The sequence below is a fragment of the Amia ocellicauda genome, chromosome 6 (assembly GCF_036373705.1).
Source record: "Amia ocellicauda isolate fAmiCal2 chromosome 6, fAmiCal2.hap1, whole genome shotgun sequence".
In the NCBI taxonomy this organism is placed as follows: domain Eukaryota; kingdom Metazoa; phylum Chordata; class Actinopteri; order Amiiformes; family Amiidae; genus Amia; species Amia ocellicauda.
Window position 1 is genome coordinate 16030860 of NC_089855.1, and position 25121 is coordinate 16055980.

General features: G+C 40.3%; 2 protein-coding genes across 3 annotated transcripts; one reads left to right on the forward strand and one right to left on the reverse strand.

Annotated features, from left to right (window-relative positions):
- Positions 1–872: 872 nt before the first annotated feature.
- tpp2 (tripeptidyl peptidase 2) lies at positions 873–18686 on the forward strand. Of its 2 annotated transcripts, XM_066706351.1 has the most exons (30): positions 873–1183; positions 2600–2728; positions 3347–3442; positions 4141–4245; positions 4563–4687; positions 5359–5522; positions 5703–5857; positions 6500–6576; positions 6813–6940; positions 7134–7233; positions 7649–7797; positions 8071–8186; positions 8593–8764; positions 9038–9195; positions 9741–9817; positions 10144–10250; positions 10441–10595; positions 10800–10916; positions 11207–11307; positions 11643–11739; positions 12111–12248; positions 12399–12643; positions 12766–12844; positions 14254–14292; positions 15401–15558; positions 15777–15873; positions 16142–16272; positions 16567–16774; positions 17147–17266; positions 17361–18686. In XM_066706351.1, exons 1-30 carry the CDS (start codon positions 1019–1021, stop codon positions 17448–17450), a joined length of 3798 nt encoding a protein of 1265 aa, XP_066562448.1. In that variant the 5' UTR covers positions 873–1018; the 3' UTR covers positions 17451–18686. The 2 variants fall into 2 exon arrangements, with proteins under 2 accessions (XP_066562448.1, XP_066562449.1); XM_066706352.1 differs by lacking the exon at positions 14254–14292.
- Positions 18687–19825: 1139 nt separating this feature from the next.
- mettl21ca (methyltransferase 21C, AARS1 lysine a) lies at positions 19826–24255 on the reverse strand. The gene is made up of 5 exons (XM_066707565.1): positions 24119–24255; positions 22140–22263; positions 21783–21946; positions 21256–21373; positions 19826–21094 (listed from the first exon to the last, which is right to left on the reverse strand). The coding sequence occupies exons 2-5, from the start codon at positions 22246–22248 to the stop codon at positions 20697–20699; spliced, it is 789 nt and encodes a 262-aa protein (XP_066563662.1). The 5' UTR covers positions 22249–22263; positions 24119–24255; the 3' UTR covers positions 19826–20696.
- Positions 24256–25121: the final 866 nt, after the last annotated feature.

A 25121-nucleotide genomic window follows, 5' to 3' on the forward strand; every position in this document is an offset into this window, starting at 1 on the left:
TACCTCTGGAAGGCTTGAGGAGTCTTCAAGGGGATTGCACGTTACATTTTTGATATTATGTTCTTAATATTTTGGTTATTGTTTTAAAAAGGTGTTAAGTAATTTCTACCTATTCAGAGGGTTAGTGTTGAAGAACAATGTGCAGTTTTAAGTTTAGTGACCACTTTGCATTAAAGCAAAGTACCAGCAAAAGCTCCCCAGGTCATTCTTACTAGCTTCCTCTGAGCAAAACTTTCCACGACAGCAACTGAGCATTAAAGTCTGCCCTCTAGAGGAAAAATGCATGTATTACTCTGGCAATTAACAAACAAACTGGCAGAGCACAAAGCTCACCTTCAGTAGGCAATAACATATTGAATGAAACTCTATTTAGATATATATATATATATATATATATATATTGTAGTTTTACTGGTATACGAGTTATGTTATAAATAAATATAATGTGTCCACATAATATAAATAACCCCCACACACTGCCTGTACAACACACTCCACTATACAAACACTACTTTACATGTCATGGAGGTATTCAAAGCAGATCTAACCCTTCTCTCTTAAAGTTACTTTTGGCTGCAAATGGTGCATAAAGAAAACGACACTAAAGAGAGAGCTGCTTTCACTTTACTCACTTTTGAAAACAAAACAAAAAAAACATGTCTGCAGTGGATTTTAAACTCCATAAAAACAGAATGTCAGTGGGGATTAAATGCATTACTGTTCCTGTGTTATTTTCCATTACATTTTTCCTATTCAAATCAGTGGAGCAGCATTCCAGAGAAGTCAGTTCAATCAAATGCAATCACTGAAGTCTTCTGCATAATTATAATAAAATACTTTAAAATAAAACCACAGAAGGAAAGGGGTAGGCTATAAACAGCAGGCAGGCCAGGACAATAGAAAACAGTCACTGTCTCTTTAAGAATTTCCTCAGACCCATGCTCAGTGTGTGCTGGCTTTGGTCTTTTTCATTTCTGCTCTTGCTTGTTGTTGTTAATCATCGTCATTTTGTCTGGTCATGGCTGCTAATTGTATTGAAGATACGTTCCCTTTCCACGGACTTCTTCCCAAAAAAGAGACCGGAGCTGCGTCTTTCCTCTCCCGCTACCCGGAGTACGATGGCCGGGGCGTCCTCATTGCGATCCTCGATACCGGCGTCGACCCAGGGGCCCCGGGCATGCAGGTAACTCCAGCGGGGGGACTTGTGCAGAGCTACAGGCCTCGGAGAGACGGGCTCCGGGTAACTTAAGGAAGTTAACAACAGAAAGCCGGTTGCACGTTGCGGGGCAGGCAGTAAAGACATGTCTGCTTCTTCGGAGGCCTTATCCGTGAAGTCACACCAGGATGCCTAGTCATCTCAGGATCTCTATCTCTCCATTTGTCCTGAAGTGCAAACACGTCGTCTTCTGCGATGTGCGATTCACAGTCTTCATAGAGAGTCAATAAAGCTACGATATTTGAGCTCTTATGGTCAAACACGGTCTCTGTTCTGTTTGATTAAATCTCTTTTTTCATTTGCTAGTATGTATTTAATTAACTGGCGATAAAACGTAGATGAGTTGCATTCTAGCTGGTGTGAATAAGCCATGCAAACAACATATAATTAATAAACGAGTGTGCATATGGTTTCAATCAGTTATTTAAAAACTAAACGTCATATTTGATATCTGTATATCTGTAGATTCGTGTTATAGTTGGAGATCTATGAGGATGTAACAAGATGACAAATAAACAGCATTCATGTATAATTTGTTAAAAGGACAATTCAGCATTTACATTGTCAACAATGTTTCCCTTTAGTTTGGACTGTAAATGATAATAAACACGACACTAATGTATTGTAGCGATTGTTAGATACATTTTTCAAAGACACATTCATATAATTATGTTTTTGCAGATTGCAGAAACAGTCGACATTATACAGTATATGCTTTAATTTTCATATGTATTAATTGCACTGTATTATGCATTGAATCTGTGAGGCTCCCTTGGGGAAATCAGAGCTGGGTTCCCTGTAATGAGTGCTGGGGTGGCTGATGGAGAAGCTGTCATGAATGGAGGATACTGCTGTATGATCTCAAGATGTGTGAGAAGGAGACCGCCTTCAATCACTTTAGCACTGAGCAATTTGCAGCTAGGTTGATTTGTTTGTTTATTTATTAATACATTAATTGTATTTGTATTAATTTTATTTAGCTTTAAAATTGTATTGAAAGAAATGCATATAGCAGCAGTTTTTATCAGTCCAATGGTGGATAAAGGCCCCCCTCCAGTTGTTTTGATGTGGGGAGGCCTTCATTTGGTTGATGATGGTGATATATATGCTCTGTTGGTGCTTGACGGCATTTTTATTTAAAGTGACAAGAAATTGCTGTTTTATGCCAATAATCTGTCATTTAAAGCACTTGGGTCACCACTTTTATGTTTACCTTCATTGCGAAAAATCATACATTTTAATAATTCATAAAAATGAAGCCAATCCAGCAGCTCTCCCAATACACAGAGCTCGGTACACTGTTGTAAAGCAGAATTCTATACCAGACTACAGTGAATGTATGTATGAATGCCAGATGCCATTTTAATCTTATGTTTTGTTTAGATAACATCTGATGGGAAGCCCAAGATAGTGGACATCATTGACACAACAGGCAGTGGAGATGTGAACATGTCTACAGTGGTGGAGCCTAAAGATGACATCGTTCTTGGCCTGTCAGGGAGAACACTCAAGGTCATGCCTCTCAGTTATCAGACTCTGTGCAGTGACTGATTGCTTAAGACAGAACTCCTAAACTCCTAAAATTATAATCTCAATGACAGTTGACAGAAATTGCATGTTTTACAGTTGACCATGGAAATGGAAGTTGTGGTGTTCTATGTAATCCTCTACCACTGTGTCGTGACAAGCTGGGTGTTTGACATCAGTACAGATCTGAGGATGTTGTGCTCTCCTGAAGTGCCTTATTTCACTTTATTGATTCATTAATCTGTGGAGGGAGGTGGTGGCAAATGCACCAGCATGGCTTCAGGTAGACATTTAAGGAGATTGAGGCAGTATTGCTTTTAATCCTCCCTTCGTGAGCAATCCTTTTACAACTGAAGTGGTCTGTGAGATGCTGAGTGTATAATTGTTCTCGGCGCACTAATGCTAAATTAGGTGTGCATGGTATTGTGGTGTGCAGAAGCTGAGGGAGCTGCATTGCTTTGTTCTCTCTATGCCAAGAAGGGTTAACTCGAGTTTGCTTTCCATTAAGGCAACGCTTGGTTCATCAATGATTGTCTGTTTACCCATAACCCTTTTTTTGGCCATCTATTTAATTTATCACTGACACATCTGTTGGTCTTGCAGATTCCCACAACATGGATAAATCCATCAGGAAAGTATCACATTGGTGTCAAAAATGGCTATGAGTTTTTCCCAAAAGCTCTGAGAGAGAGAATACAGGTAAGATATATATGTATTGTTTTTTAATGTTTTTGCTTTGATCTTTGTTTCTCATTGGACTGCTAAGACTATTTTATCCTTTCTAACTGTACTGGCAGTCATCACCTGACCACAGCAGCCTACTTGAGAACTAAAGAGCAGAGATCCAATTCTCTAGACAGTTCTTATAATCAACATAATAATAAGCAAATACAGCTTGCTTTAATGATTTAAAATAATGGGCTTACACAGTCTTTGTCGTGGCTCACAGAGAGTAGCATTGTCACAGTTTGTTGAAATAACTCAAATCAATTTCCAGTCCAGTCTGTTGTACAGCCTAATCCGGACCATAACATCTCCCTGTTTCCATGTTGGGTAATTTCACTGAACCAGTTCCTTGTGTGCTGAACTGAAGACAATTAAATAAGTTATTACAAAAATAAAGAATAAATCCACACTCAGTGATAGCATATGAATAAAAGTGAAAGCCATATAGCTGTTCATGCAAAACACATCTAGCTAATTTCACCTCTTTATAGAGTAGTAATTAACTAGGTTCTGCACCCGGACAGCAGCTCAGAGATCTGCGAGAGGACACAGCATACATCACTGTCTGTACTCTTGTGTCCAGCAGGCTTTGATTGTGTTTTTTATGGAGCATGACCCCAGGTCCTGCAGTGCAGAGTTGTGTTAAGGTTGCTGTGGTTTCCCGTGTGCAGAAGGATCGCAGGGAGAAGCTGTGGGACCCGGCCCATCGCGCGGCACTGGCTGAAGCGTGCCGGAAGCAGGAGGAGTTTGACAGCACGCACACCACTCTCTCTCAGGTCAGCGCAGCCCCCTGCAGCCTCACATTGTGTAGACCCTTTTCCAGGGCACTGCTGTTTCACACAAACTGAACTGACCGGTAACTGGATAGAAACAGGATCCGAGTATACCACGATAGGGAAATTCCGGTCCTAGTTAATTTAATATAAATTATAATGTGTTTCAGTAAAGTTTATGAAGGGATAAGTGACATGGTTTTTTGAACTTAATGTATTTGTATTTTTTTTATTTCATATTTGTATTACTATATTACAAACTCTAATAGGGTTGTGTCTATTGATGCCCTTCTCTGAATGTTACTTTATTTCAATTGAAGATGGACAAGCTGTTCAAAGAGGAGCTGCAGAGTCACACTGAGCTGCTGACGTCCCTGGAGAAGAAATACAGTGACCCCGGGCCGGTGTATGACTGTGTGCTTTGGCATGATGGAGTGACATGGAGGTGAGCCCTTTAGCTAAACCCTTTGACTAGTTTCTATTGTAGCTTCTAGTTACAAGAAGTCCTTCACAGTCTGAGGCATCCCTTTTACCAGTTTTTATTAATTATGAATTTCTGTAAAGATTCCCTGTCTTTTGGTCACCTAGCAACAAGAGCAGTGAGATGTCTGCATTACAAGCCTCTGTTTCACTTTATTTTTTTCAGGTGGAAAGATTTATTTTCAAATAAAAAGATGTAGTCTTCAATATGGAAAACAAAAAGAGCCAACATAAGACATTACATAACAGGAAGCATGAACAGAAGAGCAGTAGAATGAGAGGTCACATAGAAGTGAGCAGAAACATGGCTGTAGAAGAGTCCATCGTCCCTTTAAGAATTTCCCAGGGCTTTTGGTATCCATTTCCGTCCTACTGGGAGCATAAAACATGACTGGATGACTCATAACTTTCTTCCCAGTTAGTTTCTTCCTTCTAAGTTTCTGTTTGTCTGTCTTCTTTTTGTGGAGCTCATCCTTCTCTCTGCAGTGAATTGACATGGCAGTTTGGAAAAGGACTGATGGCTGTGTTAGTCATCCCTGTGTTGTTGTGTCTGAAAAGAAGCTTTCTAGCAGCAGAAGCGCACATCTCCTGTTATTTTGATCTCACAAAGAAATGTCATTGTGTTTTGTGTTACAGAGCGTGTGTGGACACCTCTGAGTGTGGTGATCTCAGCGGCTGTACGGTGCTGCGGAGCTACAGAGAGGGTCAGGATTACGCCTCGCTGGGCAGCTCTGAAATGCTCAACTATTCGGTGAACATTTACGACGAAGGAAACACACTGTGCATCGTGACCAGTGGAGGTAATGTAGATGACCTTGAGTGGCCAAAGCAAACTGCAGCTCCCTGGCATTGCCAACACCTTACAATGCACTGTCAAGCAGTTTGATTTAACAATCTATACTGCACACCCTTAATATTCTTACTTAAGCTGCAGTACTGAGCTCCAGAGCACGTGTCAGGGGTGCGTTCTGTTCTTGCAGGCGCCCATGGCACCCATGTAGCCAGTATCGCCGCAGGATATTTCCCAGAGGAGCCGGAGAGAAGCGGAGTTGCCCCAGGGGCTCAGATCCTGGCCATCAAGATTGGAGACACCAGACTGAGCACCATGGAGACTGGCACTGGCCTCATCAGAGCGGTGCGTGCCCTGCAGCCTCTCCCCCACACACCAGGAGAACATGCATTCACGATCACTAAACAAGGGCTTAATGTTGCCAAGGGAGGGCATGAACTGATATTCAACTCATATTAATGTGCCACTGTATCAGACATAGATTTGTGCAAAAGTTATTTTTTTTCGCCTCTTAATTATATTCCAAGTCTTTCGGGTATACATGTACAGCACTGGACTAGGACTTAATTAATCACTTTTTTAATGCAATTAATATTGATCATGTTTGAACTTTTGAGCTGAGGCCTGGAACACTTCTGAAATATCTTGAAGTGGGAAAAACATCATTGATGAAAACCTGCAATGATGTTAATTTGTTAATGCTAATTATGAATGTGTATGAATTTAGCACGAGCAAAGTAGAACCTGCGTAACCACCATGCAAGAGTACCTGATTCAGATGAGGCTTTAAAACAAATCATCATCAGCATTTCTTCCTATTGTCCATGCTCTCTAAATAAGAATTACCTGACCGGTTTTAATAGAGAGAAATAAAATATGAAGAGATGGGTTCATGTAGTGTTTCTTGCCTGATGATTTGAAGCATGTGGAAATTCAAATTAACATTTTCATTAGCTTATCATCATTCTTCTTCTCTTCCCTTGGCAGATGATAGAGGTTATCAATTACAAGTGTGACCTTGTGAACTACAGCTACGGGGAGGCAACACACTGGCCAAACTCTGGGTGAGTGGGAATGTTGGAAGGTCTCTGAGATGTATGGAAACGGTTGATTTGTAACAGTAAGGCAATGTGAAAATGTAATTTCAATAAACTTAAAAATAAATGATTTCAGTAAGGTTGTCTAGCTTGGTTTGGAAAGTACTTTTGTGATATTCATCAATTCATGTATGTGGGTGTCATTTTTATATCTATATATTTTTTTACATGTCATATGTATGCATATCTTTCTCTTTTCCCAGGAGAATTTGTGAGGTGATAAACGAAGCTGTATTGAAACATAATGTGATCTACGTATCCAGTGCTGGCAATAATGGCCCGTGTCTGTCCACTGTGGGATGTCCAGGAGGGACTACGTCTAGTGTGATAGGTAAGGTGCAGGGCTATGTTGTGTGAGTAATGAACAATAAGCGGCCAGAGTACTCGGCAGTTTCCTTTGTGCTTCTCATGGCTGGGACTTTGTTTAGCCTTCTGCTGACTTATGAAAAATAATCTTATATAAGGTATAAGTGCTTTCCACACAGCGTGACGTAGTTGACTCCATTTGTTTTCTTGTGTTGTAGGTGTTGGCGCCTATGTTACCCCTGACATGATGATAGCTGAATATTCTCTTCGAGAGAAGCTTCCAGCAAACCAGTATACCTGGTCGTCACGGGGACCCAGGTGAGAGTGGTGTCAAGGGAAAAACTGGAGGTGTAAAATAAAAAAAACGATGTGCGCATTAAATGGTTGTACCTTCTGGAGGAAAGCGAGTGGAGCTGGCGTGCATGTTGTTATACGTGCTTTGATGTGTTGATCCAAATTAATTGGAATGGATGTGGTGCCAGTTCCTTTTAAGCCAAGCAAAAGAAAATGTTTTAGTACATTATATGCATCTGTTGACATAATAAAACTTGTAGTTTGCCTCAGTGACAGTTTCAGCCCGCGACACGCACCCATACAGGCACACACACACTTTATTTTTGTGAGCGTGTGTTTGGGAACACTTTAAGAGATGAGATGCAGGGCTGTGCTGTAATGTAGTGACCTGCCATTTTGTTCATGACTTCTCTTCAACACGTGTTGTCCGTTCCCACAGCACTGACGGAGCTCTGGGTGTGAGTATCAGTGCACCGGGGGGCGCAATCGCGTCCGTGCCCAACTGGACTCTGCGTGGCACTCAGCTCATGAACGGGACATCCATGTCTTCCCCCAATGCCTGCGGAGGCATTGCCCTGGTGCTTTCAGGTACATGGTTCTGGAAATCCCTTCAGGGTGATGGGTAACTGCTACCAAGTCTGATTTAGTTCATTTGAACTGTTATTTGTTTATAATGTCCGTAATATGCAGATTATGAAATTATATAAATTATTCACTTGTGCATTTCCTATTGGGGGGGAAAAAGGACCTTTTAAAAAAAATATAACTTATCTTATGATGCTTCTTGCACAGGGTGCCACAGTGGAGTCATGTATACTCTGAAGTGGAGTAAGTGTTTAATTGAAGTGTGCTTTGTTTAAGGTGTGAAGTCCAATGGTATCCGACCCACTGCAGCGGCTGTCCGAAGAGCCCTGGAGAACACGGCAGTAAAAGTAGAAGATATCGAAGTATTTGCACAGGGACATGGAATTATTCAGGTAAACATACAAACTTTGATCTTTAAAAATACCCATATATAGCCACTGAGGCCTTAGTGGGAGTTTTGTTTTTTATATCTGCATGTTATATATGTAATAAAAACATAAAGGCCTAAAGTGTTTACTGCACTTCGTGAACCTAGCTTCTTAAACTGAAACTGTGCCCTCTGCATTTTGTTTTTTGATAGTCAGGGAGTGTGGGTGAAAATGTAGAGAATGACCTGCTTGAATTCATGGTTATGTTGATGCACGGTACCAATGCTACTGTGCAGATTGTTGTAATTATGGAGAGCTCCATCTCCAGGAAAGCCAGAGCCTCTCAGACATGAATCGTGACCAGCCCAAGCTTCAGTCTAAATGTGTGTTAATTGTAGCTCCCTTCCTTTTTTGTTTCCCCTCCTGAAAGGTTGATAAGGCCTATGACTACCTCATTCAGCATGCATCCCTACCAACCAGTAATCTGGGTTTCACAGTGACTGTAGGAAACCAGCGTGGCATCTACCTCAGGGACCCTGTCCAGATCTCTTCACCCTCTGATCATGGAGTGGGAGTGGAGCCTGTCTTTCCTGAAAACACAGGTCTGGTATTGATGATACTGCACCTTTAGAAAACCCTTTGTGTAAAGAGAAACAAGGACGTGTGGAAGCCTGTGGATTTACATAGCATTAACACTGATAGTACTTCAAAGCTGTTGAGATCTGGTCAGGTCTTTTTTGGTGGTGTTCTTCTAGTTCTTTTGAAATAAATGTAGTTTCTCATATTTTTGCAATAGCTGTCAAACCCATTTTCATATATGCAAGTTTACCTATATAGATGTATATATTTTCTCTTCTGTCTGACCTTTCCTGCAGAAAACACTGAAAGAATATCCCTTCAGCTCCATTTGTCACTGACCTGCAGCGCTCCATGGGTGCAGTGTCCCTCCCACCTGGAGCTGATGAACCAGTGCAGACACGTCAATGTCAGAGTGGACCCCCAGGGGCTCAGGGAAGGACTCCACTACACAGAGGTACGAGGGAGATGGCCTCCTGCATGGCACTCGGCTGGGGTGTCACGTGGGCAGCTCTCTGGCCTGACTGGTGCATAGGCCTGAGCTAAAATCTGCCATATTTCAGGTCACACACATCTCGATCAGGTCTTATTTTTCTACTCGGTTTTAATTCTCATACATCCTGTTATATACATGCCCAGCCGACCTGGTTGTGCTGATATGACGCATTTTGTTTGGAACAGACTCCATGTGTCTTCTCTGTTTGCCATTATTTGTCGCATAGTGAAAGGCTGTCACAGCACAACATTTATTGTTCTTAATAGTTGCTTGCACTTATTGTTTACGCAGTGTATAAGTAGACGAGAGAGATGCACTCAAAAACAACACTTGAGTATTATGTTCACTTGAGTGTTCTCAAACAGTGGGTTTTAAAAAACAAAGTTGTCCAAAAACAGGGGCTTATCCTCTTAATAATGCTCAAGAGATGCTTTAGGGGGGAGCTGGGTAAGAGTTGTTTGTTTCAGAGGGATTGAGCACTCTGTTTGTGTATTATCTCTTTGCAGATTTGTGGCTATGATGTAAAAGACCGGGCGACAGGTCCGCTGTTCCGAGTACCAGTGACGGTTATTATTCCCACCAAGTAAGTCTGCCTGCCCTGGCCTCTCATGACCTCGAATGCTTGTGTTACAGCCCTGGGCAGGAAAGATTTAAAATACACAGAACATTTTAGCTTTAAAGTGAAAGGGTCTGAATTTGGTATCATTGTATATTTTTTCAAATTGTGTCAAAAAAAATTTCTAATCTCACGGCATCTGACACAATCAGAAACCCCTTTATTGAGTGGGATTGAAAGAAATAAATTCTCCATTGCAGTTCAGATCAAGTAAAAGGGTGTCTGTTTTTATGTTTTACTGCGCTGAACTACCTTGTGTGGTAATGGAGTGGACTGCCTCATTGTCTTTACAGGGTTACTGAATCCTCTGGCTATGAAGTGCCTTTCAATGATGTGCATTTCAGACCTGGTCAGATCAGACGACACTTTATCACAGTTCCTCAGGGAGCCTCCTGGGCAGGTGAGCGAATGCAGCATGAAAGGTCACATGACACCGTGTGAGGGCTGTCACAAAGGGTTGTGGCATCCAAGTTGTTCCTTAATCATGACACATTGGACGAGACAGGGTGACTTCAGGCCATTAATTAAAAAAAAATGTACAAATATAAATCTTGGGTTACTCATACAGACACCTGCACTCTGCCTTTCAGAGATCACGTTAACTTCACACTCGGCAGATGTGTCTTCGAAATTCGTCCTCCACGCTGTTCACCTCGTAAAGCAAAAAGCGTACCGTGCCAACGAGTTCTACAAGTTCTCATCCCTCCCGGAGAAGGGGGCCCTGACAGAGGTGTTCCCGGTCCTGGTGAGCGAAGCCAGTTTCTGTAACCTTTCCCCTTGTAGGCTGGGTCGAGGGCTGAAGGGCATCGTCATTGTGGCACATGACTACCTCTCTAGACGGTGTATCTTCAGTGGTATATTTACACAAGTGCTGAAAAGTAACTTTATATGCAGAGCCTCTGTTTTTGTTGAACCTGGCTAACTGTAACTGTGGGTTTTCCTTTTTCAGCCAGGGAGGACCGTAGAGGTTTGCATCGCACGATGGTGGGCAAGCCTGGGAGATGTCACGATTGATTATTCGATTTCTTTCCACGGTTTGACCTGTTCTACCTCACAGCTTCACATTGTGAGTACTCTCCTCTTTGTGACCACTACGTCATTTTTTATGTAGATCTTTAATTGCTAAAATAATCACTCAGTCGTCCACGGGTGAAAATTCAATAGCAGTTGATCACAGAGAAATCCTTTCAGTGGATTAAAAAAAAAAAAATGTACAGTACTTCTGTATTTTGTTGAGCCCATGTTACCTTGTGCATTTTAGGTAACGGATGAGTACAGAAAGTATATTTTATGTGTCGTTACATTATTACGTGACATAAGATTAAATTAGGTTCTGTTTTGTTTTGCGTTCTTCAGCATGCATCAGAAGGTATTTCTAGCTTTGAAGTGTTGTCCACATTGAAATATGAAGACATCTCACCAAGCATAAACCTTAAAAACTGGGTACAGCCTCTGAGGTAAGACTTTGTTCCTTCTTAGAGAAAATAATCTGAAACCAAGAGCCAGGTTCATGTCTACTTAGGGTTTTCCCGATTTTTTTTTTTTTTTTTATTTTTATTTTTTTTTAATCCTTTTCTTTGGATGGAAGAGTCTGTACAATAGCTAATTTCAGTCTGTCCATTCTGTGACACTTGACTAATCCACGGTTCACTGTGAGATACATGTTTAGAGTGCATTATTAGAAGTGTCACATGGAGGCTGTTGTCACATGTCACTTCCAGTTGTTCCAGTAGTCCTTCTTCTGAGGAGGGTCTGAGTAAATTGTCTGAGACACGTTCTCTTTCTGTTTTAGACCTCTTAGTGCCAAGACAAGGCCTCTTGGATCCCGGGATGTTCTGCCAAATAATCGCCAGCTTTATGAAATTATTTTGACTTACAACTTTCACCAAGTGAGTGTACAACTTTCCTGCAGCCAGCATTTTATCAAGTATCCCACACAATTTCATGAACTGCATCATACTTTGTTAATCATGGCATTTGTAGAATAGAATGTGCATTAAAGTCTCTCTTTCAGAAGGAGATGATTAATCCAGATAAAGCAAGTGCATTCATGAGAGTATAGTCTTAGTAAATTATTAAATATATATGCCCCCCTTTCTGTAACGCTTTATTAGAAAATGGAGCAACATGACTGGGCAGTGTAATGCTTATACATAAATACCTGTTTGTGAATGCCAAGATTTTCAGTACATGTTGACCTTCCAGCTGAGCAGTATAGTGTCTACAAGTGTCCCCAGCTGTGCTTTCTGTCCCTCTCCAGCCGAAGAGTGGTGAAGTGACCCCTAGCTGCCCATTGCTGTGTGAGCTGCTGTACGAGTCTGAGTTTGACAGTCAGCTCTGGATGCTTTTTGACCAGAATAAGAGGCTGATGGGGTCGGGAGATGCTTACCCTCATCAGGTAAAGAACTTTCATTGCAGTAACACCACAAGTGCAATTATGCAAGGGAGTTTAATCTCATAATATACTTGGCTGACACAATTTATATTTGTGTATAAAGTGGAGCTGGACATTAAAAGGCCTGTTTGTTTTCTTCTCTTTCATGTCCAGTATTCCTTGAAGCTAGAGAAAGGAGACTACACCATACGGTTTCAGGTTCGCCACGAACAGATCAGTGAACTAGACCGCCTTAAGGACCTGCCCTTCGTCATTTCACACAGACTCTCCAGCACACTAAGTCTTGATGTGTTTGAGACTCAAAGGAATGCCCTTCTAGGCAAGAAGAAGGCAAACACCATAACTCTACCACCCAACTGCTCACAGCCATTCTTTGTGACATCCCTACCAGATGACAAGTGAGTTCGTGCCTCCATCATTTGATCTGTTTGTGTTCAGATGTTCATTGATAGGAAAAACAAAAATAAACAAATGGAGGGAAATAGCTTTCCTATATAGATATGTGTTGCCTCTTTTCCAGAATACCGAAAGGGGCTGGACCTGGGTGTTATCTCACTGGTTCTCTCACAGTGCCAAAGAGTGAATATGGGAAGAAAGCAGTGAGTATCTTCCTTTCCAGACGCATGCCTCCTGTCTGCCTGACTGTGTCATCTGCCATGTCTCCTCCGAGCTCTCCATGCCATGCAATGCTTTGCCTTCATTAAACTCTCTGTGGGTGCTTTGCTAATGGGCCAGGTGCTTGCATGCTGCTTACAGCCACACTGACAGACTGCATTGTCTTTGGCATATGGTGAAAGGTTTGGCTTTTGTAGTTAATTAGCTGGGTTGTGCTCAACCAATTTCAGTTTCCTACAGTACTAAAAAAACATGCATTTCAGGTAGAAGGTCACAATGTGGCGAATGTGAAAAGCAGCAGAACGCAATCTCGAATCTTTAGGTGCTCTCCTGGACTGGCAGCGCTGTACATTTCCATGCAGCATGTAGACTTGAATTGATTAAGAACCAGTATGTTCAAGTGCTAATTTTAGTTGATCAACTGTGTTCCTAAACAGGACAGAGTATGTTATGAGGTTAATCACAGTTTGTCTTGAAGTCAGTTGCCTGTGTACCAGATATTTTAGGTGCAGAAGTATTTGCTGTAGTCTACTGGAAACTTTCCTAGACTCCAGGTGGAACAGAGTCAAGTGACCAATTTGTGTGAAGCAAACAAGATGCATTGAGAAGCAGTACTGTTAACATTTTCTCATTAACTAGACCTCATTAGAGAAGCCAACTCTTACACTGGTATATTTTGAACTGGAGAGAAAACTGTATGTTGTCTCTTTCTGTCACACTAAGAAGAGAAGCAGTGACTGCACAACTCGAAAACAAAGAGATTTAGTTTATTTTGAATACATCAGAAGTTTTACAGTGGATAAAAAATATTCATAAATAGAATAATACATATTTTATTAAAAGTAATGATAAAAAGTATGCCAAAGTATTTTCTGTAATATTTATATTTTATTTACATGACAGTATCTGTAGAAACCTGCTGTAAAGATAAACTCACACCTTTTATTAAGTGTGGAGCTTTATCCTTGTGGCAGAGAAAATAAGCTTTACAATCTTAAAGGGATGAGTTGTGCTGGGCTGAGAAATCTCCAGGAATCACCAGGTGGTGCTGTAGGATCTGAAGTTGGTGGGCTGGGAGCAAATGTTGTTATTTAATTGTTAATCCCTCAGAGGTGCTGCAAGAGGTACAAAATGACATAGAAAGCAAAAGTGTGTCTTTACAGTTCGACAGCTGTGAAGCGCCCCTGGATAATGGCTCTGGCTCAAAGTAGTTGTGTAGTGTAGATTAAATTCCTCACAGGGGTTTGGTTGCTGCTTGCCCAGAGCTGTCATTCTGGATTGTGCCTGCCACACAGGTGTACAGTGGGAAAGGGTTCGCGGAGGGTGACATGATCCTTACAGTATCTGTGCAGTGTATGCCTGTTTTCTTACAGTATGTTATTCTGACCACCAGGGGCAGGCTGCTTCAAAACGGCAAGGAAAATTTAAAAAGGTACTGAATCTGTTAGCAAGATATACTGTATCTATAAATGGCTTAAATACATGCAGCACTGTCTTCTTTTAGGAGAAAGCTTCTCTTTTGACCTTTCTTCCCTCCAGTTTTTATTCGCTTTCCTGCAAAAGTGTGCACAACCCTAATGGGACACAGAAGTCTTTTTTTTGGTTTGTTATAAGCATTAATACCATGTTCCTTGTATTTGTTTAACCATTTTCCAACTGTAAATTGGTTATCACAGCTATCACAACCATGATTAGATGCGTTTGTTTTGGGGCATAATTATGACAATTTCCAGCCTGTCCTCCACCTCCATTCAGTCACTCGAATCCTCTGCGTTTGGTGACTGCCATCCCTTTCCAGCACTGCCCTACTGTGCTTTGCTCTTCAGCAGGTATGGGGATAGCTCTGAACTCTTTGCTCCCTGAAACATGCATTTTCCCCTCCGAAATGTTTCATTTATGCATATGCATCAGACTTACGACAATACATTTGATTCAGAAACAACTTTCTAAATTAAAATGTCATTTGTCAGCTGACAGTCCCCCATTCCAGTGTTGACTGCTGATAGAGTTAGATAGTGTTATACCTATATATCTAGCAAATGATAATCCTTTTCTTGATGGATTCACCTTCAGGTGCTTGTATTTCACACACTATTGAGAACTCTTTACTTGCTAAACAAGTGATGCCTGTCGAATTTTGTTAGCTCTGGTGGTTCTGCTTTAAAGTAGATGAGTCCGATTGGGAGATGCATTTTATTTCCTCCAGAGGCCGTGGGTTGCTTTACCGGCACCAATGTGAATCACCAGTTAGATAAAGCTTCCTCCTGTGAAAATAGACACACAACACGTTTTCTTATGCAGAAAATGTAACATTTTAGTGTTGAAATCTTTTTATATGATTTAAAATAAAAAGTTCAACTTTAATTGCCCCCACCCCCCTTCTAATTAGCATCCAGCTAATTACTTTTCTGTTAACCCCACCCTTCTGTTCTGCTGCTCTTCCCTTTTGAGTTTTCAAGCATAGTGTGGAAATGATCTCCAGTAACGCCAAGCCCATGTGTCTGTGCGTGTGTGTGTTGGTGTGTGTGTCCCCTCCCCAGGATGTACTGCCCGTCTTTTACCATTTGATCCCATCGCCCAATAAAATGAAGAACGGTGGCAAGGAGAAGGAGAAGGATGGAGAAAAGGAGAAGGAGAAGGATGTGAACGAGGAGTTTGCAGAGGCCATAAGGGATCTGAAGATACAGTGGATGACAAAGTAGGCATTTTTTTTCAATGTCTTTTGCATACTTAACCAAGTGTTTTATAGTTTACACTATTTGAATCTAATTTGCTGAAATACTTCTGGTTGAACCCTTAATGAGTTCAACTTAATGAGTGCAACTTTTTCTAAAAGCTTCTAAACAACAACAACAACAAAACTGTCTGTAGAACAAGTTAACTGATCATGCTTTTTAATTTTTATTTCCCCTATAGACTGGAGACCAACACTGTTTACGATGAGTTAAAAGAGCACTTTTCTCTTCACCTTCCTCTGCATGTGACACGACTGCATCAGCTAGACTCCGAAAAGGTATACGTGCATGCATTCTTAAAATCTGAAATATGTAATGCACCTTCCCACCATTGTACCAAACTATTCATTAAGCTTTGTGGAACATTAAAATGATCAGATCTTGAATTAAGATCTGATGAATCATATTGAATAGACATGTACAAGTCTACTCTAGGGAAACACCAGCCCTACTCGTACCCCTGCCTGCTTCATACCACTTCTCACTGCCTGTACTCTGGTTTGTGTGTGCTCGAGTTGCGTTCATTGTGTGGTGTGTGTTCTCCAGGAGCGAATGAAGAGGCTAGGGGAGATCCTGGCAGCTGCAGACATCGTCATCTCCCACATCGATCAGGTGGCCCTGGCGGTGTACCTCACCATGAAGACCGACCCTAGGCCAGATGCGGCTTCAATTAAAAGGTATCCCGTCACTAACTGTCTGCCATTTGTTTACAATTCGATTGACAACAGTTTGTTCCTATACGGTGTCTTCATGCAAGGCATCGTTAAATGCACATTAAACACGCTCTTCTGCAGCTGTGTCCTATTTAATAGAAATCATACAGCTGTGTAACGTATCCAGACACAATACTAGAAACACGATACCCTGGATCGAAACTGATCTCCTAAAACATATTCAGCCATGAAATGTGCGGAATAGCAGGGTCAATTCGGCATTTAATGACCATGTTCTGTCCTCGGCCCGGCCTGCAGCGACATGGAGAAGCAGAAGTCCTCGCTGATCGACGCACTGTGCAGAAAGGGCTGCGCGCTGGCGGACCAGCTGCTCCAGCTGCAGGAGCAGGACGGGGCCATCTCAGGGGAGGTGGGCAGCACCGAGGACGACCCCGAGGGGGCCTTTAAGAGCCTCGCCGACACCTTCTGGGACGTCCAGAAGTGGGCGGATCTTACCGACACTAAGGTAGAAGGCAAAATGGTTTGATTTGAATTTATCCAACTGGCCTGAATGTGACTCAGCGCTAAAGCCAGCTTGGAAGGATAACTTTTTAAGTTACTACTGGGGTGTGCTACAGTGTTTCTGAATTGGTAAAAACAAATGTTAATAAGCAGCTGTTAACTGTCCCTTTTGAAAGGTAAAACAAAAGCTGTTTAAAACATACGGTGGAAATTCATTTGTGAATCTCCATTTTGAGCAATGTCATTTAGTAGTGTCATTTTTTTATCCCAACAGCAGCAGTTACTGCTACATTTCCCAGATATATGTATTGCATGTCAGCTGCTCTTTTCTGGTTTGGCTGATTTGTTTTGTGATTTTTATTTTTTTATTTTAAAGGTTTTGATGTTTGCTTATAAACATGCATTAGTGAATAAAATGTATGGAAGAGCCCTTAAATATGCGTCCAAGATTGTTGAAGACAAACCCAGCAAAGAGAACTGGAGAAACTGCATTCAGGTGAGCAGCTGTTTTACTTTGAGCACCGAGTCTTTCAGTTTCTAAAGAGCCCCTTGTGAAAAGTCTTACTGTAAATACCCTCCTTTTGTTTCAGCTCATGAAGTCCCTTGGATGGACACATTGTGTGTCTTTTGCTGAAAACTGGCTTCCAGTTATGTACCCTTCAGACTTTACACCTTTTTAAAGACTACAAAATGCCATTACATATTGGGCAATTCCACACTTCACGAAGAGAATACTGTCCGAATAAAATGTCTTTTTTATATCTGTCAAGGATGCATTTGTCCCTTAACTCTAATAATTAAACAGTCGACCATGTTACAGTTTTAACTAGAATGTCAATTTTGGTTTGTTTGTCAGCATTTTGAACAAACACACACAATACCCGAACGGTCCCTAATCATCAGTGATTAACTGAAAGGTGCAAACTTCTTTCACACTTAACTTGTTTTATGTTGACAAACCGGAAGGTCCTTAACTACAGCAGTGATGATATATGTTGAAGACGTGTTTACCAAATACTTTCAATTCTGTATGTTTATTTCAGAATAATCCTGAAAATGATATAGCACCTGAAATCTGTGACTTTACGATTCAGCAAAGTCCCCTAGAACTCAACCTTACCTTTTAGTTGAATGTTTAAAAAGAAAAAGAAACCAGTTCTTCTGAAAAGTCCCTCCGTATCTGCACCTCACTGCAGACATCAAGGAGTCATTGTCCGAGTACTTACAATAAATATTTAAATGTGCATTAATATACATATTTATAACGTATAATAAGCTGAGCAAGCATATTTGTATTTGTTCAGATTTAACACAATGTATGTAATTTATGCATGTATTGTTTTCTGTTTTAAGATGAGTTGTTAAATGGTTTCTGTTTCAAAACATGGAGCATCAGCATCAATACAGAGTCCGATCTCAGGCTTTCCACTGGTATAAAACTGCTGCATTGAATTATTATTTTATTATAATGGTTTATTTATTATCAGATGCCTTCACCCAGGGCAATTTAGGATGCTTTCATTTCACATGGAATTGCCCCTTTTTGCCCTTTTCCCATTTTTGTTGTTGTTCTTTATACAGTGCTGATGGAAAATATTTTAATAATTTGGATTTCTGTTTTATAAAGCATGTTTTATTTTATAAGGGAATGCCTTTTTAAAAATATATACTGTTCAGAATGAATAATAGCAATCTCACTGTAAATGCCATAGGTTAAATTTGCATGCTAGGCTCCCTAGATTCCTAGTTCAAGAGAGCGATCACATTTCTGTATATAAATTGTTTTAATTCAACTGGCATTCAGGGTTTTACAGAAAATTCCAGTTAATAAGTTCTAAAACGGCCTTAAAATTCAAATTGTGCTGTACTCAATTGCTTCTGATGTTTGAACCCTGTGATTAAATATATCATAGTTACTTTTATTGTTACAACATACAAGAATGTTTTAGATTATTTATGAACTCTCTTATTTATAAAGTCACGGTAGCTAGAGACTATTTTTAAAGAATTGCATTGATTTTACACATAAGCTGATCATATTTTATGACAATTATTCCATAGCAGCAGATGGAAAAGTTTTTTTTTTGTTATGAAGTCCACTGTATACAATTGTCACACAAAACATAATATCAAAACCTAATTAATTCAGAATAAAATAATTACAAAAAAAAAGACTTGTTACTTTGTAATTAAAAACAAAAAATTCACATACACATCCTATTTTAGGGATATTGTTTCACTCAGAATCTCATTATTGTGAAAGTTGTGTTGTTATTGTTGTCTTTGGGACGCTGTGCAATTGTCGGGTCACTGCAGAGAGACAGGCGTTGGATGCTGCTTGTGGAAGAATCAAAACCCTGGGGTTGGCAGTTAGCCAGCACCCGTTCTAGAAACTGCAGGGAAATGTGTCAATGTTGCAAGACACATATCCAAGCAAAGTGGGCTCACCTCGGGAGTTCGGCCGGGAGATAACAACTCCACAACAGAGAGGGGGAGAGAGCTGCAGTGTAGATTTTCAGTTTATTTTTATTGAACTGGAATGAAGTGCAGTTCTCTGGGCATGTATCTCATGAAAACACCCTGGGATTTGGTTCCCCCTTCATTAATCCTTCTGGTTTCTATCTGATAACTGGAACTAAATGATTTTGAGTAAAGTAGTTCAGCACTTTTTATTCCTACCATATTGTAAACATGCCTAAAATGTTTAAATGGAGTTTGATATGTATATAATACTAATACCTGCTTCAGCAGCTTTTTCAGTTGCCTCAAATATATTTTATACACCAATGCTAAGACTCCCTATGTTATTAACACAGAGAAAAACATGTTTTTGTAATTATCACTGCATTCTTTGTAGACTGAACTAGTTCAACACATAGTAGAACTAATCAACGGTTGCATTGGCATTTCTGGGACTATTTATCTGTCAGTAGATATTCAAACACTCACCCATTGATGATTCTTATTCAATACACACAATATTTAACTAAACTGATTGCCAAAATGTGCAAATTCATTTTATTATGGAAGAATTCCAAAATTCAGTACAGAACCAACCAACTCAGAAAATGTGTATAAAAATGTATATTAAAAAAATATGTATTATAACAATGAACACTTTCTACATATGAACGCAACAAACAAAAAAATACAACTTTAAATTTGTTTTGCTCTCCTTAGTATACCAGCATATTTTAACATGTTTCTACCACTACAAGTGAGTATTATAATAATTTACAGCTGTTTCACATTTATTCAATCCCTTTATAAAGTGTTACTAAAAGCTTTAGTAAAGAAAAGAAAATGCATGGTACAAATTTGTCAAATTTGAATCCATGCGGTGTTATGTTGAATATAAATGATACAAATGTCATCCTGCACCACATTTTGTTCAGCTGTTGGTTACATAAAATCTCTGATTGAAAATCTCTGGACACAGACGGTTTACCTAATCAAATGCGGTCAGAAAAGAGTCTCAAAACCAAGGGAGTGGACTGGGGATGTTCAAGAAAACAAAATACATAATCTGACATCAACAGGCTGCAAAGTGACCAAGATTCAGCAACTGCTGTGTGTAAATATTGGAAGATGCCCAAATCCTCTCCAGTCCCACAGAGCAGAAATTAAATGATTTTTGCATTTGTATTTTGATCTGTGAAAGTATATCTATTCCAAATATACCCACTTTTCAGTTACACTTCATCAAGGACTAAAATGCATTTATAGGAAACTATATGCTTCTACCTTTTTTACACCCATGTCTACAAGGAATGCCCCAGATAAATATATATTGAATAGCTGTGAACACTGTGATTTGATTTTTGTAAATGCATAAAGCAATTCTTGAGCTAGATTTCCAATTCCAACAGCATGAAAAATGCCTTGGACTTACAAAGCTGCCTGTTGTGGATTCTTGTTCATTCTTTCTAATCTGTCTCCTTGGATGTAGCCATGAAGATCTTTACTTGTGTCTCGGGGAACTCGGCCAGCAGGGTAGTGTGAAATGTGCGGTTAAAATTTTCAGTGAACTTGCAGTCTGACTCAAACCGGACCTTGTTTGCCCACAGCAGAATTGTTCCAGGTGGGCAGAAGTGCTTCATTGTGTCCAGCAGTTTCTCCAGGCAATCGTGGTGGTAGACCACATCTGCGGCCAAGACATAGTCATAGTGGTACACCGATCTGGGGTAGTTTTTTTCCAAGTCCTCTCCCCATGAAAGCTCTGCCACTTGAGGGTTATATCTGCAGCGATTTCGGGTGTTCTTGTTCAGGTTCATTTTCAGATTGCCCAGGATGTCCGGCATGTCAGTGGCAGTCACCCAGGCCCCTGGAGAAGAAGAGAGCAGTTTATTAGGACGTTGCCTTATCTTATCTGGTAGACAGGCTCTACGGCATGCTTTTTATGCATTGTTTTGAAGGATTTGAAATTGCTGTGATAAAGTGATATCTTTACATGTTAAGTCTGAAGTAACATCCCTGAAGACATACCAAGCAAACATGCCACAATGGAAAGCAGCCCTGTTCCTGCTCCTATTTCAAGGACGGCTTTGTCGTGGAGATTAAACTGATGCTGGTTGTTTTCCAGGTACTGACACAAGGCCACTGCCTGAAGGAACAAAGTAAATAAAATAAAAAAGTCAAAGTCTCCTAAAACTCAATTTATTACAATTAAATGCTGCTGTAGGATAATATTTTTTTTATATCTGAAGATACTTGTCTGTATGTGTCTAATTTTCTGCATGAATTATTATTAAATACGTATTACATATGGTATTATGCAGGTTAGTATCACTGGTAGTTGGTATATTAGTCTAAGCTGTTCTAACTAGCATTAGTACAAAAGCAGGTATTTAGATTTGAATCATGAAGATACTGCAAGAGAAGAGTGCTATGCATGTTCTCAGATGCAGACTAAGAAAATCTGATGAAGATAGCTTGCCTATTGAAAACATTACTTTTTTGGGGGATGATCCCTTTTTATCAAACCTTTTTCTCCATCACTAAGGGTTACTCACCGCCGGCCACACAATTGCACCATAGGAGTCGATGGACTCTTGGATGTTGATCTCATAGCCGGCGAAATTATGGGACTCTTTATTAAAAGTGTAGTACATACTGGGCTCCCATGGATGTTTATGTGTTGTTGTTTGGGGTTCATCATTAGTTTTGTCCGATACTTCTGCGAAAGGAAACATCACATCAATATGAAAATGAACTAACCACTCTAAAGAGAGATTTGAGAATTGTCTTCAGATGTTTGGTGCTCTCCCTATTCACTGTGTAGGATAAATGAATGCAAACAGATGAAAAACATTGACACCTTTTCTGATCATCAAAAAGCAAAGTATGCATTCAAACACAATGAGACGTGCCTTTCTCTGGTTCTGAAAGGGGTTTCTCTTCTAGGCTTTCTTCCTCATGCTCCTGTATCATGCCAGCCTCCTCTTCCTCCGCCACACTCACTGAACAGACGGTCTCCATCTCGACAAGCAGGGCCTATTACAACAAGGACACTACATTTCTCAGTGTGTTCATTGTAGTTTTTGTGATTATCCATCACAGAGCATTAATAATTTTAACAGATGTAATTTGTCAACACAGGTGATTTCTTAAAACTGGGCAATTAGTTACATCCATAAACACCAAGTATGCTTGCGCAGACTTTCAGCTAACACTGGGCTGCTCTTGTGAAAGATAGCTTGTTTTGCTCATGGGCCAGGTATCAGGGCTGGTACAGACTAAGGCAGCCTGCCAACACTACATTATGTTGCTGTTTGCCAAAAAAGTTCAGATATGATCTACTTTCCACAACAACACTCTTACCACTACTAGAGATTGAATTGCAGGAAAAACAGTGACACAAAACCTATTTTTAACTAGATGTCTACAGATACTCGGCTGTATTTGCAGTAAAATGCCTTCAGTAACCCCGTCCTTGCCAAAGTGCTATTAGGAATGACCTGCTGTGGTTGCAACCTCGGGTTGATTTCAGTGTGAGGTCAATGTAGCGCAGCTCATAAATACTTCCGTAGTTCCCCAAGTGCTCCCCTTACTCCGAATACCATGTGAACAGTGTAACTGTTTGGTTGTCTTAATAAGGTGATGACATCCTGTGAGCGTGTGAATTATGGTAATGGAGAGACAATTCAGTGAGACACCTTTTTGTGCATCATTAGCATTCCCAATTTGAATGGAACAAAATTGTAAGAAAATGGGAACATACTCTAAAAAGCTCAGATACAATAAACATACTTTCATAGCAACAGGAGGAAGTGTTCTGTTATTGCCATTAGTTTTCTACACAACTTTACAATTTATGGATGATTACCTGAAAAAGAAACATAATATTGTTTAATCTGAAAATTGAGCAAATTAAAATTAATTTAGCTTTTACATCTTGTATCACTATCTTGTATAGCTCGTTTAATGTGTGAAGCGCTCTGTGGCAACCTTGCCGAGGTCAGTATACCAAATAAGACATGAGTGATTAATTGATTGATTAAGCTTCTACTTATAGCTTTGTTTAATGAGCCTGTAATAAAAGACAATCAACTAGATAAGAAAAATAATCAAAATGCAATACTGTGAAGCCTGACTGAATGGCTTTATTACTTTCATTCAATCAAAGCAATTTAATCCCAAAGGAAGTTCGCTATCATGGCATCAAACATTTTGAAACCACACTGCTGAGAAAGAGTGCCTGCACATAACCAGCAGAGTGAATTAAACATGTCATCTGATTAATCGTTCTTGTTCTTATTCACAAAAAGCTATTAATAACTTAAAATAACAGCTTGCAGATGAATGCTTTAGAAATCTGTTTAGGTGCAAAAATATTTAGCTGGCTTTACTATTTTGACTGCATGCAAACAAAGAAGAAATGAGGAGCACACAAGTTTTATCTCAGATACATACCAGCTCCCCCCCAACAGCAGTACTGCATGCCACACAGTATAATTATTTTTAAAGCTGAAACATACAAGGGAGTCCCTGGGTTTACCTGATCAACTGGAAAGCATCCCAGTCTAGAGAGCATGAATCACACTCTATAAACCACTTTTCAAAAATGAAAAAGCAATATTAATCCACCTGTCCACATTAAATCCACATTAAATGTTATCAATTATTTATTATATTCTTGGTTAATGTATGGTACTGTAATATAGTCAATCTCTGGTGAAGTCTGAAAAAGACAAACAAATCCGCCTTGACAACAAAATAGCCCAACTTGCTTATTTCCGATTTGCAGAAGAAAGGTGGTGTCTGCCAGGGCTCTGAAGTTCTGATCCTACACCCAGCCTCAGCAGACTGGACCACAGCAATGCAGGAGCAGTAGCATGCTTCTTATTACCTGTTTACTTCTCTTGCTGTGCGGATGTGCTGTCTGCTTCCCTGGGACTCTGGACCCTGAGTTTATAGAACAACAGCACCTTGAAGGATCCTCCCCTCTGGACCAGCATCATCCCAATATGAGGTACATCTTTATTTGGAGAAACCTTACAAAATTACAACACAATGACAGGCAGTGAGGGAGAGGGAGAGAGAGTGGGGGGGTTCTCTTGTTAAAGGGGATGTGTCCAGAGAAACCTCCAGAAAATCACTTGACCAGCCCACCATGTGAGAGCAGATCAGAGCCCATTTCCCCAAAGATTCTCTAGATTAGCTGCCTAAAAATGCCTGCGATTTATTGGGTGAGGTATAAAAAAAAAATCACATAATTCAGATGCTTTATATGGCTGAGGCAACTCCGGTGTGTGTTTCCCCAGCTAATTTAAGACCCTGATGTTTGCTTTGCGGTGTTTCACTTAAGGTCCCATCATTTATGGTTAGCACTGGGTTTTTAAAGTTCTGCCCCCACATGAGATGAGCTGAATGGATTTGGAAACCCAGGAGAGACAATGGGGTGTATAGGTAAGAGAGAGGAGACAAGGGTAGTGGGTGTTCAGCAAGAGAAGTGTTGGTGAACAGCCAACCACAGTGTGGAGAGGTGGTGTGGTACTGGCCTCAAATAGCAACAGGTGGCATAACTCCCAGTGTTATAATCGGTCCAGCCAACACCGCTTACTGCAATTCCCAAACACTTCTATGCATATATGTTACTGAATAGCACTTTTTTTTTTAAAGGTGACCACTTTATATGACTCCATCGTTTCTACCCTTGCTCCTGAAAGTGACACTTCTTAGAATTGGTGGGCATCATGTGGTAAAGGAATGAAATGGCAGCTGTAAACATTCTTAAGTTTCATAGCAAGATATCAACTGTGATCCCTGGTCATGCACTACCTGCCATCTGTTTTAGTTAAATCAGTTGGACAGGCCCCGATTTGGAACTAAGCTGACCATTTTATGATCCT

Excerpts from the sequence above, each read along its gene's own strand:
- tpp2 (XM_066706351.1), top strand. The coding sequence starts at position 1,019 with ATGGCTGCTAATTGTATTGAAGATACGTTCCCTTTCCACGGACTTCTT. Across the intron at positions 7,234-7,648 it reads TGGTCGTCACGGGGACCCAG|CACTGACGGAGCTCTGGGTG; the intron begins GTGAGAGTGGTG and ends CCGTTCCCACAG. Across the intron at positions 9,818-10,143 it reads ACGGTTATTATTCCCACCAA|GGTTACTGAATCCTCTGGCT; the intron begins GTAAGTCTGCCT and ends TTGTCTTTACAG.
- mettl21ca (XM_066707565.1), bottom strand. The coding sequence starts at position 22,248 with ATGGAGACCGTCTGTTCAGTGAGTGTGGCGGAGGAAGAGGAGGCTGGC. Across the intron at positions 21,374-21,782 it reads GTGCAATTGTGTGGCCGGCG|GCAGTGGCCTTGTGTCAGTA; the intron begins GTGAGTAACCCT and ends TTGTTCCTTCAG. Across the intron at positions 21,095-21,255 it reads CATTGTGGCATGTTTGCTTG|GGGCCTGGGTGACTGCCACT; the intron begins GTATGTCTTCAG and ends CTTCTTCTCCAG.